The sequence below is a fragment of the Fukomys damarensis genome, unplaced genomic scaffold (genome assembly GCF_012274545.1).
Source record: "Fukomys damarensis isolate Sample0158 unplaced genomic scaffold, DMR_v1.0_HiC HiC_scaffold_37, whole genome shotgun sequence".
NCBI lineage: Eukaryota > Metazoa > Chordata > Mammalia > Rodentia > Bathyergidae > Fukomys > Fukomys damarensis.
The window spans coordinates 18511421-18524443 of record NW_022900949.1 but is presented as its reverse complement, the minus strand read 5'-3'; the positions used below and the strand labels follow the sequence as shown (position 1 = coordinate 18524443).

The window sequence follows — 13023 nt, the reverse complement described above, 5'->3', positions numbered from 1 at the left end:
TTAAGTATGCAGCACATTTTCATTCATCATTGGGATCTTGTACCTTTACATAACAGATCTTTGTTCTCATTTTTTCCCCATTCCCCAGCCCTCCCTTTACCCCCTCCACCCTCCACTATTTACAAAGACTTTCTTTCCATTTTTCCTTTTCTCATATTTTTCTCTTCCCTTATTTCCTTCCCCTGACCCTTCCCACTTCCCCTACACCTTTAGCCCTTTTCTTCCTATTTCACCCATATCAGTTATACAATTTGGATCTTATTTACCTTTTAGTTTTTCACACCAGATAAACTATTCAATATTTACACATGTGGATCTTATTTATTTCACTTAAGTGTGTGCCTCAATGGGCATCCACCTTCCTATGAATGACTCTAGTTTCTCGTTCTTTATGGCTGAGTAGTACTCCATTTTATAGAAAAACCACATCTTTGTCCAATCTCCGACTGGTGGGCAGTTAGGCTGTTTCTAAGTTTTAGCTATTACAAACTGTGCCACTATAAACATGGGTGCACATATATCACTGTGGTGTGATTCTTTTAATTCTTTTTGGAAAGATACCCAGCAGAGGGATGGCTGGTTCAAATGGAACCTCTAATCCTAGTTCTTTGAGGTATCTCCATATTGATTTTCACAGTGGTTGTACCAGTTTGCACTCCCACCAGCAATGGAGAAGGGTTCCTTTCTCCCCACAACCCTGCCAGCATTTGTTGTTGGTTGATTTCTTGATAGCAGCCATTCTTTCTGGGGTGAGGTGGAATCTCAGTGTTGTTTTCATCTACATCTCTCTAATGAACAATGATGTTGAACATTTTTTCATATATTTATTTTCTACTTTTACTTGTTTGAGAAATATCTGTTAATTTCAATGCCCATTTTTGAATCGGGTCTTTTTATTTGGGGGTGTCTGGGCTTTTTTAGTTATTTATATATTCTAAAAATAGTCCTTTGTCCGAGGAGCAGCTTGTAAAAATATTTTCCCACACTGTAGGTTGTCTCAGCTTTGTTGGTGGTTTCTTTGGCAGTGCTGAAAGCTTTTTAATAAGATGAGATCCCAGCTGTTGATTCTTTGTGCTAGTTCCCATGCTTTTGAGGATTTGTTCATAAATTCTTTTCCTATGTTTGCCAGTATCTTATTGAAGATTTTGCATCTATATTCATTAGGGAGACTGGCCTGCAATTCTCTTGTTTGATTGGTTCTTTCCCTGGTTTTAGAATCAAAGTAATACTTGCTTCCAGGGATGAACTTCAAACTATTCCTTCTCTTTGAATTTCATTGAAAAGTGTAAAGAGTAGTGGCAATAATTCTTCTCCAAATGTCTTGTAGAATTCAGCAGTGAAGGCATTAGGACCTGGGCTTTTCTTTGTTGGTAAATTTTTAATTACATTTTCAATTTTACTGATTGTAATTGGGGTGTTTAGAATTTTTATATCTTCTTTGTTCAACTTTGGTAATTCATTTGTATCTTGAAATCTGTCCATTTCTTCTCTGTTCTCCATTTTATTAGAGTATAGTTTCTCAAAGTAAGGATTGATGATCCTCTGGTTTCTGCTAAATCTGTTGTGACTTCACCATTTTCATTTCTAATTGTATAGATTTGAGCCTTTTTTCCCTCTTTTTGATAAGGTTAGCTAAGGGTTTATCGATTTTATTTATTCTTTTGAAAAACCAACTCTTCACTTTGTTGATTTTTTTTTGTATGTCATTCTCTTAGTTTCCATTGTATTGATTTCTGCTCTGGTCTTTATAATTTGCTCCCTTGTATGAGCTTTAGGTTTCTCTTCCTCTTCTTTTTCTAGGAGTTTAAGATTCACCATTAGGTTTGTTTATTTGAGCTCATTCTGTTTTCCTAGTGTCAGCATTCACTGTTATAAGTTTCCCACATAAAACTGCTTTCATTGTATCCCATAGATTCCTGTATGTTGTACTGGCATTGTCATTAAGTTGTAACTCATTGGTTGTTCAGGAGAGTGTTATTCAATTTCCATGTGTTTGTGAAGTTCTTACAGTATCTTATGTTATTGATCTCCAATTTAATTGCACTATGGTCTGATAATATACATGGGATAACTTCATTTCCTTTGTATTTACTTAAACATGTTCTATAAGCAAGCATGTGGTCTATTTTGGAAAATTACCCATGTGCAGCTGAAAAGAAGAATGTGTATTGTGATTTTGTGGGGTGGAACACTCTGTAGACATCTGTTAAGTCCATTTGTTCAAAAGCTTGGTTCAGTTGTAGTATATCATTGTTGTTTTTAGTCTTGATGATCTGTCTATTTGTGACAAGGGGGTATTGAGGTCCCCTGCTACAATTGTATTAGTGATTATTTGGTGTTTCATGTCTCTTAATATTTGTTTTGTATAGTTGGGGGCATCAGTATTTGGTGCATATTTATTTATGAGCGTCATTTCTTCCTGTTGGGTTGTTCCTTTTACAAGGATGTAGTGACCTTCTTTGTCTCTCTTAATTAGATTTGGTTTGAAATTTACTTTGTCTACAAATAAGATAGCTACCCCCACTTTTTTCCAGGTTCTTGTTACATGGAGAACTATTTTCCATCCTTTTACTTTCAGTCTGTGTTTCTTTTTCAAGTAGGTGTGTTTCTTGTATACAGCATATTGTTGGATTTTGCTTCTTAATCTGTTCTGCCAGCCTGTTTCTTTTGATCGGTGAATTGAGACCATTGACATTGATGGTTATAACTGATATTTATTGATTTATCATTGTCATGTTATCTTCCTGTTGTTGGTTCTTTTTTATTTTTCTCCCTCTCCGTTTAAATTCTTGCCAATTGGATTTGCTCTGTTGTGCCTCATGGAGTTGTGACCTTCATTGTCTTTTTCTAGAATATTTTTAAAAATTGTTTGAAGTGCTAGTTTGCTATTCATGAAGTTTCTCAGGTGTTCTTTGTCATGAAAATATTGTATTTATCCATCAAATTTGAAAGATAGTTTTGCAGGATACATCAACCCAGGTTGAAGGTTGTTTTCTTTTAAAGCTTTAAATGCCTCCCTCCAGGCTTTCCTTGACTTGAGGGTTTGTGTTGAAAAGCCTGTTGTGATTCTGATGGGCTTTCTTTTGCATGCAATTTGTTTCTTTTCTCTAACTGCTTGTAGTATTTTGTACTTCTGTTGGGTTTGGGGGATCTTGATTATTATATGTCTAGGTGTAGATATTTGAAATCATCTCTAGATGGAATCCTATATGCTTCACTTATCTGTATGTCAAGTTCTTTTGCTCTGGGAAGTTTTCTACCATTAATTCTGTTAACAGTTTTTTATGTCATTTGTGCTTTCTCCTGCTTTTTCGTGGACTCCTATTAATCTTATATTATTCTTCTTTGCATCATCTAGAAGTTGTTGGATTAATTTCTCATGGTTCCTTACTATTTTTAAGAGATCTCTCTTTTCTTTTTTGTTGACTGCCATCCTATCTTCTATACCTGATATTCTGTCTTCAGATTGGGTTAGTCTGCTATTGTATACTTTTAATAGAGTTTTTAATCTCCTGGATATCAGCTTGAATCTGTTTCATGGATTCCATTTCTTTCTTATGTTTGGTATTCATGGTTTCCATTTCTTTCCTATGCTGAGCATTCATGGCTTTAATCATGGTCCTGAACTAATCTATTTTTTTATCTATTTCTTTTCTAGAGCCCCTAATCATGTCTTTTATCTAGGAAATTATTTCTGTTTTGAATATTTCTAGAGCCTCATTCACCTGTTTTTCTACTTCCTGTGCTATCAGTTCTGTGCAAAGGAGGTTCTGTTCAGAAAATCCTTTCCTACACCTATGTCTTCAAGAGTTTCATTTATTTTATCTTCCTGTAGGTTCAATGTTTCTGCTTTGTGGTAAAACATAGGGGTTCAGTTTCAATCATCTACAGACAACAGTTTTCCCAGCACCACTTGTTGAATAGGCCATCTTTCCTCCAATGTATGCTTTTGGCCCCTTGTCAAAAATCGAATAGCTAAATGTGTCTGGAAATGTTGTTATATCCTCAATTCTGTTCCATTGCTCCACATATATAGGTTCATATGAAGAAATGAAAACACTAGACCACCTGTAATAAGAGACCCAGTCAAGAAATGGGCAAGTGAAATGAACAGACATTTCACAGAGAAAGAAACGGTGAATTGAGACCATTGACATTGATGGTTATAACTGATATTTATTGATTTATCATTGTCATGTTATCTTCCTGTTGTTGGTTCTTTTTTATTTTTCTCCCTCTCCATTTAAATTCTTGCCAATTGGATTTGCTCTGTTGTGCCTCATGGAGTTGTGACCTTCATTGTCTTTTTCTAGAATATTTTTAAAAATTGTTTGAAGTGCTAGTTTGCTATTCATGAAGTTTCTCAGGTGTTCTTTGTCATGAAAATATTGTATTTATCCATCAAATTTGAAAGATAGTTTTGCAGGATACATCAACCCAGGTTGAAGGTTGTTTTCTTTTAAAGCTTTAAATGCCTCCCTCCAGGCTTTCCTTGACTTGAGGGTTTGTGTTGAAAAGCCTGTTGTGATTCTGATGGGCTTTCTTTTGCATGCAATTTGTTTCTTTTCTCTAACTGCTTGTAGTATTTTGTACTTCTGTTGGGTTTGGGGGATCTTGATTATTATATGTCTAGGTGTAGATATTTGAAATCATCTCTAGATGGAATCCTATATGCTTCACTTATCTGTATGTCAAGTTCTTTTGCTCTGGGAAGTTTTCTACCATTAATTCTGTTAACAGTTTTTTATGTCATTTGTGCTTTCTCCTGCTTTTTCGTGGACTCCTATTAATCTTATATTATTCTTCTTTGCATCATCTAGAAGTTGTTGGATTAATTTCTCATGGTTCCTTACTGTTTTTAAGAGATCTCTCTTTTCTTTTTTGTTGACTGCCATCCTATCTTCTATACCTGATATTCTGTCTTCAGATTGGGTTAGTCTGCTATTGTATACTTTTAATAGAGTTTTTAATCTCCTGGATATCAGCTTGAATCTGTTTCATGGATTCCATTTCTTTCTTATGTTTGGTATTCATGGTTTCCATTTCTTTCCTATGCTGAGCATTCATGGCTTTAATCATGGTCCTGAACTAATCTATTTTTTTATCTATTTCTTTTCTAGAGCCCCTAATCATGTCTTTTATCTAGGAAATTATTTCTGTTTTGAATATTTCTAGAGCCTCATTCACCTGTTTTTCTACTTCCTGTGCTATCAGTTCTGTGCAAAGGAGGTTCTGTTCAGAAAATGCTTTCCTACACCTACGTCTTCAAGAGTTTCATTTATTTTATCTTCCTGTAGGTTCAATGTTTCTGCTTTGTGGTAAAACATAGGGGTTCAGTTTCAATCATCTACAGACAACAGTTTTCCCAGCACCACTTGTTGAATAGGCCATCTTCCCTCCAATGTATGCTTTTGGCCCCTTGTCAAAAATCGAATAGCTAAATGTGTCTGGAAATGTTGTTATATCCTCAATTCTGTTCCATTGCTCCACATATATAGGTTCATATGAAGAAATGAAAACACTAGACCACCTGTAATAAGAGACCCAGTCAAGAAATGGGCAAGTGAAATGAACAGACATTTCACAGAGAAAGAAATCCAAATGGCCAACAAATACATGAAAAAGTGCGCAACATCTCTGACCATTAGAGAAATACAGCAACAATGCTAAGATTCCATCTTAGTCCAGAAGGAATTGGCAATCATCAAGAAATCAAACAATAACAAATGTTGGTGAGGCTATTATGTAAAAGAAATCCTCCTAAATTGTTGGTGGGAATGTAAACTAGTATAACCAGTGTGGAATCAGTATGAAGATTCCTTGAGGCACTAAAATTAGAAATTCCATGTGAGCCAGCTGTCCCTATTCTAGGTATCCTCCCCATAGAATTTAAGTAAGCTACAGTGATATATGCATACATCTGTTTATAGAAGCACAGTTCATAATAGCACAGTACAGGCTGGAAGCAGCCTGTGTACCCATCAACAGATGAGTGAATTAAGAACATGTAGTATCTATATACAGTCAAATACTGCTTAGATATAAAGATGGACAAATTTGAGATATTTGTAGGAAGATGGATGCACCTGGAAAATATAATGTTGAGTGAAATAAACCAGACACACAAGTTTAAATATCACTTTGTGTCTGTCATTTGAGTAGGAAAAAATACAAGCAAAGAGGTTAATAAAGGATGCATAAGAGATAAAGGGGTAGATCTCTTGATAATGGGAAGGGGTCCAAAAGACTAAGAGTGAGGGGTAGGAGGACAGGAAGAACACTAAGTAGAATAGACACACCATATACAGGAGCCTCAGTGAGTGTAAACACTGTAATAAACATGAGCCATGGACATGAGCCGAGATAAATTAACATCAACCAGAATGAAAATGGGGAAAGAGGAATTAGAGGAGGGAAGGGAAGGGGAGGAAAGAAGAAGAGGATTAAAAAGAGAAACAAGCTGTAGTATGCACATGTACCCACTCCCCACAATGACTGTAAACTGCAGGGACTACTGGAAACATGTACTCAAAAAAAAAAAAAAAAGAAGGAAAGAAAGAAAAAGTGGAAAATGGAATGAATGAGTGAATCAGATGATGTAAAGAGAATCTGCTTGCAGTTTTAATTTTTCCTTAAATTTACTTTTGGTTGTTAGGTGTGTGTCAGTATCATGGATATTTCCATTCTGTTTTTAAACAGCAGTGGAAATATTATGGGAAGGCTTGGCTTTGTTAGATCAGATTCTGGTCCCTTTACATGTGTGGTGAGTTCTGTACTAAGTTACCTGCCTGGGTCTGTGTTCAGCTTTAATACATTGTTGCCATCATTTCCTGGGGGAATCCCAGATAAGCAGCTCAAAATCTCTAAAGTCACATCCCTCCTCACAGACATTATTAATAACTTTAGTCTTTTAAATTATGTTTATCAATAATAAAATACTTAGTTTTGAAACCTCTCACTGCAACTGTTGGGGAAGCTCTGCTATTTATCTATAATTTTCTAGGGAGTAAAGGGAGGGAGAAGTAATACAAATGCTTTATTAATACTGTGAAATCTTCTAATTAAATTTGGCATACTCTGAGTATTATTCAGATGCTACTTCTAAAAGTTAAAAGTGTAAGCCTATTATAAACTATAGAGAGAGGATAAATTATTTTAAGAAACATTTTTGAAGTTCCAATGGATTAAAAAACTTAATAAGGACTACACCTTAGAAGAAAAAATAGAAGTATAGTCACATAAACAAAAGAAATTTAATATGACTCAAATGACAGTTTCTGTTGTATGTTCAACTATTTCGCTAGTGTTTTAAAAATTCATAAAAAAACTTAGAAAAGTGACAAACTGATATAAAATAGTTATATATCAAATATTGTATTTTGTACATATATATTAATAATATAAATAATAGATAATATAGTTATATAATTAATAACCTGTCTTTATGGTTGATATATTAATTTATAGTTACAAGGCTATTATCGTATATTTGTTTGCCATTCAGTAAAAACACTTATTTATATAGTTACTAGACAGTTATTTTTGGATAAATCATTGTTATTAACAAACCTACAGTGGCACAAATAAAACTTGAAAGTATATTCCTGCTTAGCAAAATATTGGATATGATAGAGAAGAAACAAGTTCATTGCAATTTTTCTATCATATAAATACATGATTGAGATTTTGTGTGTATTGCACTCTCTCTGTGATAAACGCTTTCTCTAATCTTGAAGAACAGTTTTGTGGCTTCAAAATATCCCAGCTATGCTATTAATACTATCTCTAAGTTATTAATGACACATTTCTAAGCATTAGAAAGCAATAGGTAAAAAAGTATAAATATATTCACCTTGTAGAAGCATTTCCATGATTTCAGGGATAAGAGGCAAGCTTGTTGAAATTGATTATTGGTTGGAAAGTGAAAGCCCTGATTTGGGATTTTTAAGTTGAAGTCTGCATTGCAGGTAGCATTTGTGGGCTATCTAAAGCCACCTTTTCCAAACTGCGGTGCATGTGTGACTTCGTGCCCTTTAACCTGTGGAGAGGTGTCACTGGTCCATGTGTAAAGCCATCAAATAACGTGTTGTCCTGAAATCATGCTCCTCCTGCAAAAAAATAAGTTGCATAGAGATTATAATTTTATGCTAAGGAGAAGATATACAGCAGATATATCAGAAAAGATAACCTATATTCGTGGGAATACATTTTCAAGTGCAAACATCTTTATAGACAGAGAACTCACATTTCAATAGAATATACTCACTTTCCATGCACAACTTTAGTTTTGCTGATCTTGAGTGTATATTCACAGGACTGTACCATCATCTCTACAGTGTAAATTTGGAGTATTTTGTTTCCTCTGAAAGCAAAGTGTTCCCTTTGTCCTCCCAAGCTCCCCTTACTAATCAACCATTAGTGTATTTTTGTCCCCATGCACTTGCCTATTTGGAACATTCCGTGTCTTTGGGGTCATGCAGTATTCGGCCCTTGTGTCTGGCTTCCTTCACTTAGCTTAATAGTTTCAAGATTTGCCCACGGCTTACCATTTTTCAGAACCCCTTTTTGTGTCTGAATGACATTCATCTGTGTATAGACACCTCGTTGTGCACATCTGTCAGTCAAAGGATGTTTAAATACCACTATGAATACTCACCACACTGTGCACATCTGTCAGTCAAAGGATGTTTAAATACCACTATGAATACTCACCACACGTACCTTTAATGTAAAACTAGATGCCCCCGTGCTTCTGCTTCTCAGGCTATGCTCCTCAGCTTTAGCGATTCGTTCTTCTGCAGTGTTAAAAATACTAAAGATTTCCTACTTTGGCAGGAAAGGTTGAGAAGCCCTGCATGAGATGATGTCGGATCACACAGACCGAGTAAGGAAACAGCGCCTCTTCCGCCTACCCACCAACGATTTGTTTGAATTTATTATTGTCATCACAGTGCTTATTCGGTGTCGATTGCTTATTCTTCTCCTCAATTGCAGCCTTTACCCATCCAGGCCTTTTTCCTTATTTGCCTGTGAACTCGCCAAGCAGTGCGCTACCAACAGTGGACATTGCGTCGTCTGGGCCTCAGTCCTAGCATCTTGCCTCAGTAACTGCTGTCCCGAGCACATGCTCATTGTTGCCTTCCTCCGATCTTTCATCTCAGCGAGATGTTTGTATTTAGTTGTCCTCCATCTTTGCTTTTAGGTAGGGATACAAACTGATTTAGGAAGGCCTTCCCATCCCTGCTCGGTGCGTGTACAGGTTACCAACTGAGCTCCAGTCTGCCATACACAGGATCTTAAACTGTGCTAAGCAGTAAGTGCATCAGAAAGATGAGAAAAGTCCCAGATGGGGTTCAGGTTTCCTTCACTTTCATATCATTTTATAACTCTGTAGATAAATGATACAACTCTAATCTGCCATTAGATTCATTCCCGGTCATTTTTTATTTTTCCAGTGGGTTTCCATTCATAAAATGTAAACTCTTCTGAAAGTACAAAATGATTTTAAAATGTAAAGCAGACTTGCTTTTTTGTGATTCCTCCTGTTAACAATCATCATTTGCAGGCCATCGGTATTTATATTTACACATTTAGAAATACATTCTGAAGTAATTAATGCAATCATTTTCTGTATAATTACAAAACAAGTCCCTCTCTTTCTTGTCTTTCAGTTACATCCTTTAGTTAGCATGCTTTACACCTGGTAATAATTTTATAATTTAGTGTGATGCAGATAAGCTGTTGGTAAATCTTCTTTATGGCTTGTTTTTATTCAGTTTACTTTTTATCATGATTGGTGGATACCTTTTGGTATTCCTCCATCCTTGACACGTTCCTCCCTTGGGTATCCTGGTCTTCTGATGGCCAGAGTAGATCAAATCCTTCTAACCAGACGACCCTCACATTTATTTCATTATTTTCTGTGCGTTTTTCATTCTTTAGAGTTGTGTTCCTTATCTCTGTTCCAGCCACTATCTCCAGACTCTCATCAAATGTTCACGGCACACATCTGTGGCTGTACCTTGCATCCCTTCCCTTTCCACTGGGGACACTGTTTCTTTCCTCTTTTTGCTTTCCACTTGCAAAAATATTCCTTTGCATAGGCTTCTTCCTCTATATTTGCAAACCTGATAAGGTAACTGCCTGTTCTCAGAGTAAAAATAATACTACTGCCAACAGCGTGTGTGCTTGTTCTTGTCCTGCTTGACTGCCTCTGTCTTTACCTGCAGCTGTCCAACTTCGCCGGTTAAATACTTGAGCTTTGCTCTCAACATTTTGCTAAGTACTTGTTATCGTGTTTGCGTTTTCTCGTAGGTGATTGCGTGCGAGCAGCAGCTGGATGCCACCTATGACGCCAGATGTGACACCTGGTCCCTGGGAATCACGGCCATCGAGCTGGCCGACGGAGACCCTCCACTGGCGGACCTGCACCCCATGAGAGCGCTCTTCAAAATACCAAGGTAGCGGCTGCGGCCTGTCCTTCGCCTCCTCTGACCTCTCCTGCGCACTAAGGACAGTAGTCACGTCTAAGCTGGCCAGCTGGGAAGAGTAGCCAGAACATTCTGCTCCTCCCAAGACTGTATCCACTTGGCGACTGCATTTCCCTGGCCTAAGTAAAAAGCCTTCACCTTGGTGGTCAGACTCTTTCTTTCTTCTGCTAAGATTTGATCTCACGAAGTAGCAGCTCTGCCCACTGCTTGTCTCTCCTCAGTCAGGGAGGCGCCTGGTGCTGGACCGTGCTGCTGTGATTTTCTTCACCGGCCAATCCAGACATTTTTCACCACTTGCTGACTTCTCTTTTTTCATAACTTTAAAATAATCATATTATCAAGGATTGATAAATAAAATGTATTGAATGAAGAGCGATTTAGATATGTTAATATTTTGAATATGCCCATATAAAGTCGTAGAGATTAACTGTCCTGAGCCAGGAAGTCTGCAGACTCCTCCCCTCCAGGGCATGCGTCAAGAAAACATTATTACTGATTTGTTTGAATACTGTTTTATATGTGTGTTGATTACTGTAGATATTTCAGAAAGTGAATGTGGAAAGATTGCCTGTCCTTAATCACAGATGAGTCAGTTCTGAAAGCCGTGAGGGTTTTGCCTTATTCTCCTGGAAGGCGCACACAGCCTGTGATGGCAGGGCCCAGGCAAAGTGGAGGGGGCTCCCGTACAGCCTGTGGGTGCCCTGTCCACTGAACAGGCTTCGTGGCCTCCACATCGTGGTGACAGAGACATGCAAGGCCCTGTGGGCGTGGGGAGTGGTCTAGTCCTCGAAAATGTCTACACGTTCTTTTTCCCAAACGGGACCACTGGAAATATTTGGCATGTAGCTAAATGATAACACCAAAGCATTTGCATTTTTCATTTCGCTGGCCACTTCATTTTCTTTTCTTCGTATTGGTGCGTGTCCGTTGTACAGAGCAGTGGTTTCATTTGACGTATTAGTACAGTCACGCAGCGTTCTCCTGCAGCTCTCATCCTCCCACCCTTCCCCTTTCCTTTTCCTCCTCCTTAATCCCTTCCTCTTCTCTCGTAGTCTCCCTTCTACATGCATTTAGTCTGTCTCTACACGAGTGGGAAAAAATGGATGATTTCATCTCTCTGAACCTGACTTTTTCACCTAACATGATTACATTTGGTTATTTTAATGAGTCTCGAATTACCTATCTGTGTATATGTCCTGAATTCTAATCTTTAGATATAAATCATACTTTACCTAACAATTTCATTGTCATCTTAGTTCTTACTATTTGTAAAATACGGTAGCACTTATTTGTTAAGTGGAGAAACTTACAGAAATGAGAAGGAATGTCCTGTACATCCGCTCTGAGACATTTCGTTTAATCTGAGGAAATCAAATTTTGAAATCTGTTTTTTCTAATGCCTGTTGTCATTCAGTATGTAAGATGAGCCCTGTACTTTCTGAGCCATTTTAATCATGGTTCAAACCACAGTATTTAACCCAGTGCTATTATGCTTGGTCTCAGTGCTATATGGAGGTGGGATATATATATATACCACTGATAGATTGTCCCTCCAAAATAATCAGTGTGCCAGGTGAGTGTGGAGATTGCAGCAAGTAAAGTATTTCTTATTATTTCAATCACCAGTGTATCTCTGATGGGAATTTTCCAAATATTAACTTATAGAAATACGTAGACAGAGAGAATCTGAGAAGCTACCCACTTCTAAGTGTTAGGATATCATCAAAGCTTTGTTATACTCAAAGAAAGTCAATAAATCTCCTAAAAGGAAACTTTGAGGGAACAAGAAATGGAGAGAGATTATTGGCAAAAAAGCACATCTCCTTTTTATATGCGATTTGGCAGTCTTCACATAGTCCTAAGGGATGGGCAATGCGCTTTGTCTTGTGTGGAGCAGATGAGTGATAGCACTTTGTTTTAAAGAGCTGTACACCCTGTACATTAATTTCATTATCAGCTATTTAAGGAGTGATGCAGAGCTGAAGACCAAGTATTTCCCTTTCACTAATGAAAACAAAGAGCTGTTGCAGTGAACATAAAGTAGCCCTTCAGCAAATTCAGCTATCATGGTTGATCAATGTAGCTTGATTACAGCCTCAGATCAGCCTCATTTCCAAGCAATATGCTTTTGTATTCATGGACAGGCCAAAAAAGAAAAGATTTGTTCAGCTTAAAAATGAAAGGAATTAATAAAATCTTTTAAGTAGCACTCAGAGCTTTACAGCTAATAATGTTCTCCAGTTCCTTGCTTTTGTAACACTTTGTAACACTTGCTTCCTGCCATGTACCCAGTAACAAAAGAACCACCACAAAGGCAAGTCCTACTGTGCCCCTTGGTTGGAGTTTCCGGCCTATTCCAAACAGCTTTGCACCCTGGGTAATTCTCAGCGCCTTCTGCAACACTATAGGGAAAAAAGTCTTTACCCTAAAATTCATTGTTTCAAGTCTGGTACCTATTGATGTTTTCCCAGCACTCTCCGGTAAAAGCAAGATTCTTTAAAAAAAAAAAAAAAAAAAAGAAAAGAAAGAAAGA

At 37.2% G+C, this 13023-nt stretch overlaps 1 protein-coding gene across 1 annotated transcript in view; it reads left to right on the top strand.

Annotated features, from left to right (window-relative positions):
- Positions 1 to 13023, top strand: part of Myo3a (myosin IIIA) — a 173536-nt gene that overhangs the window by 29945 nt on the left and 130568 nt on the right. The window contains exon 6 of the mRNA XM_010614690.1: positions 10315 to 10460. Within this exon, the coding sequence (XP_010612992.1) occupies positions 10315 to 10460 (146 nt within the window). The remainder of the gene's footprint in view (positions 1 to 10314; positions 10461 to 13023) is intronic.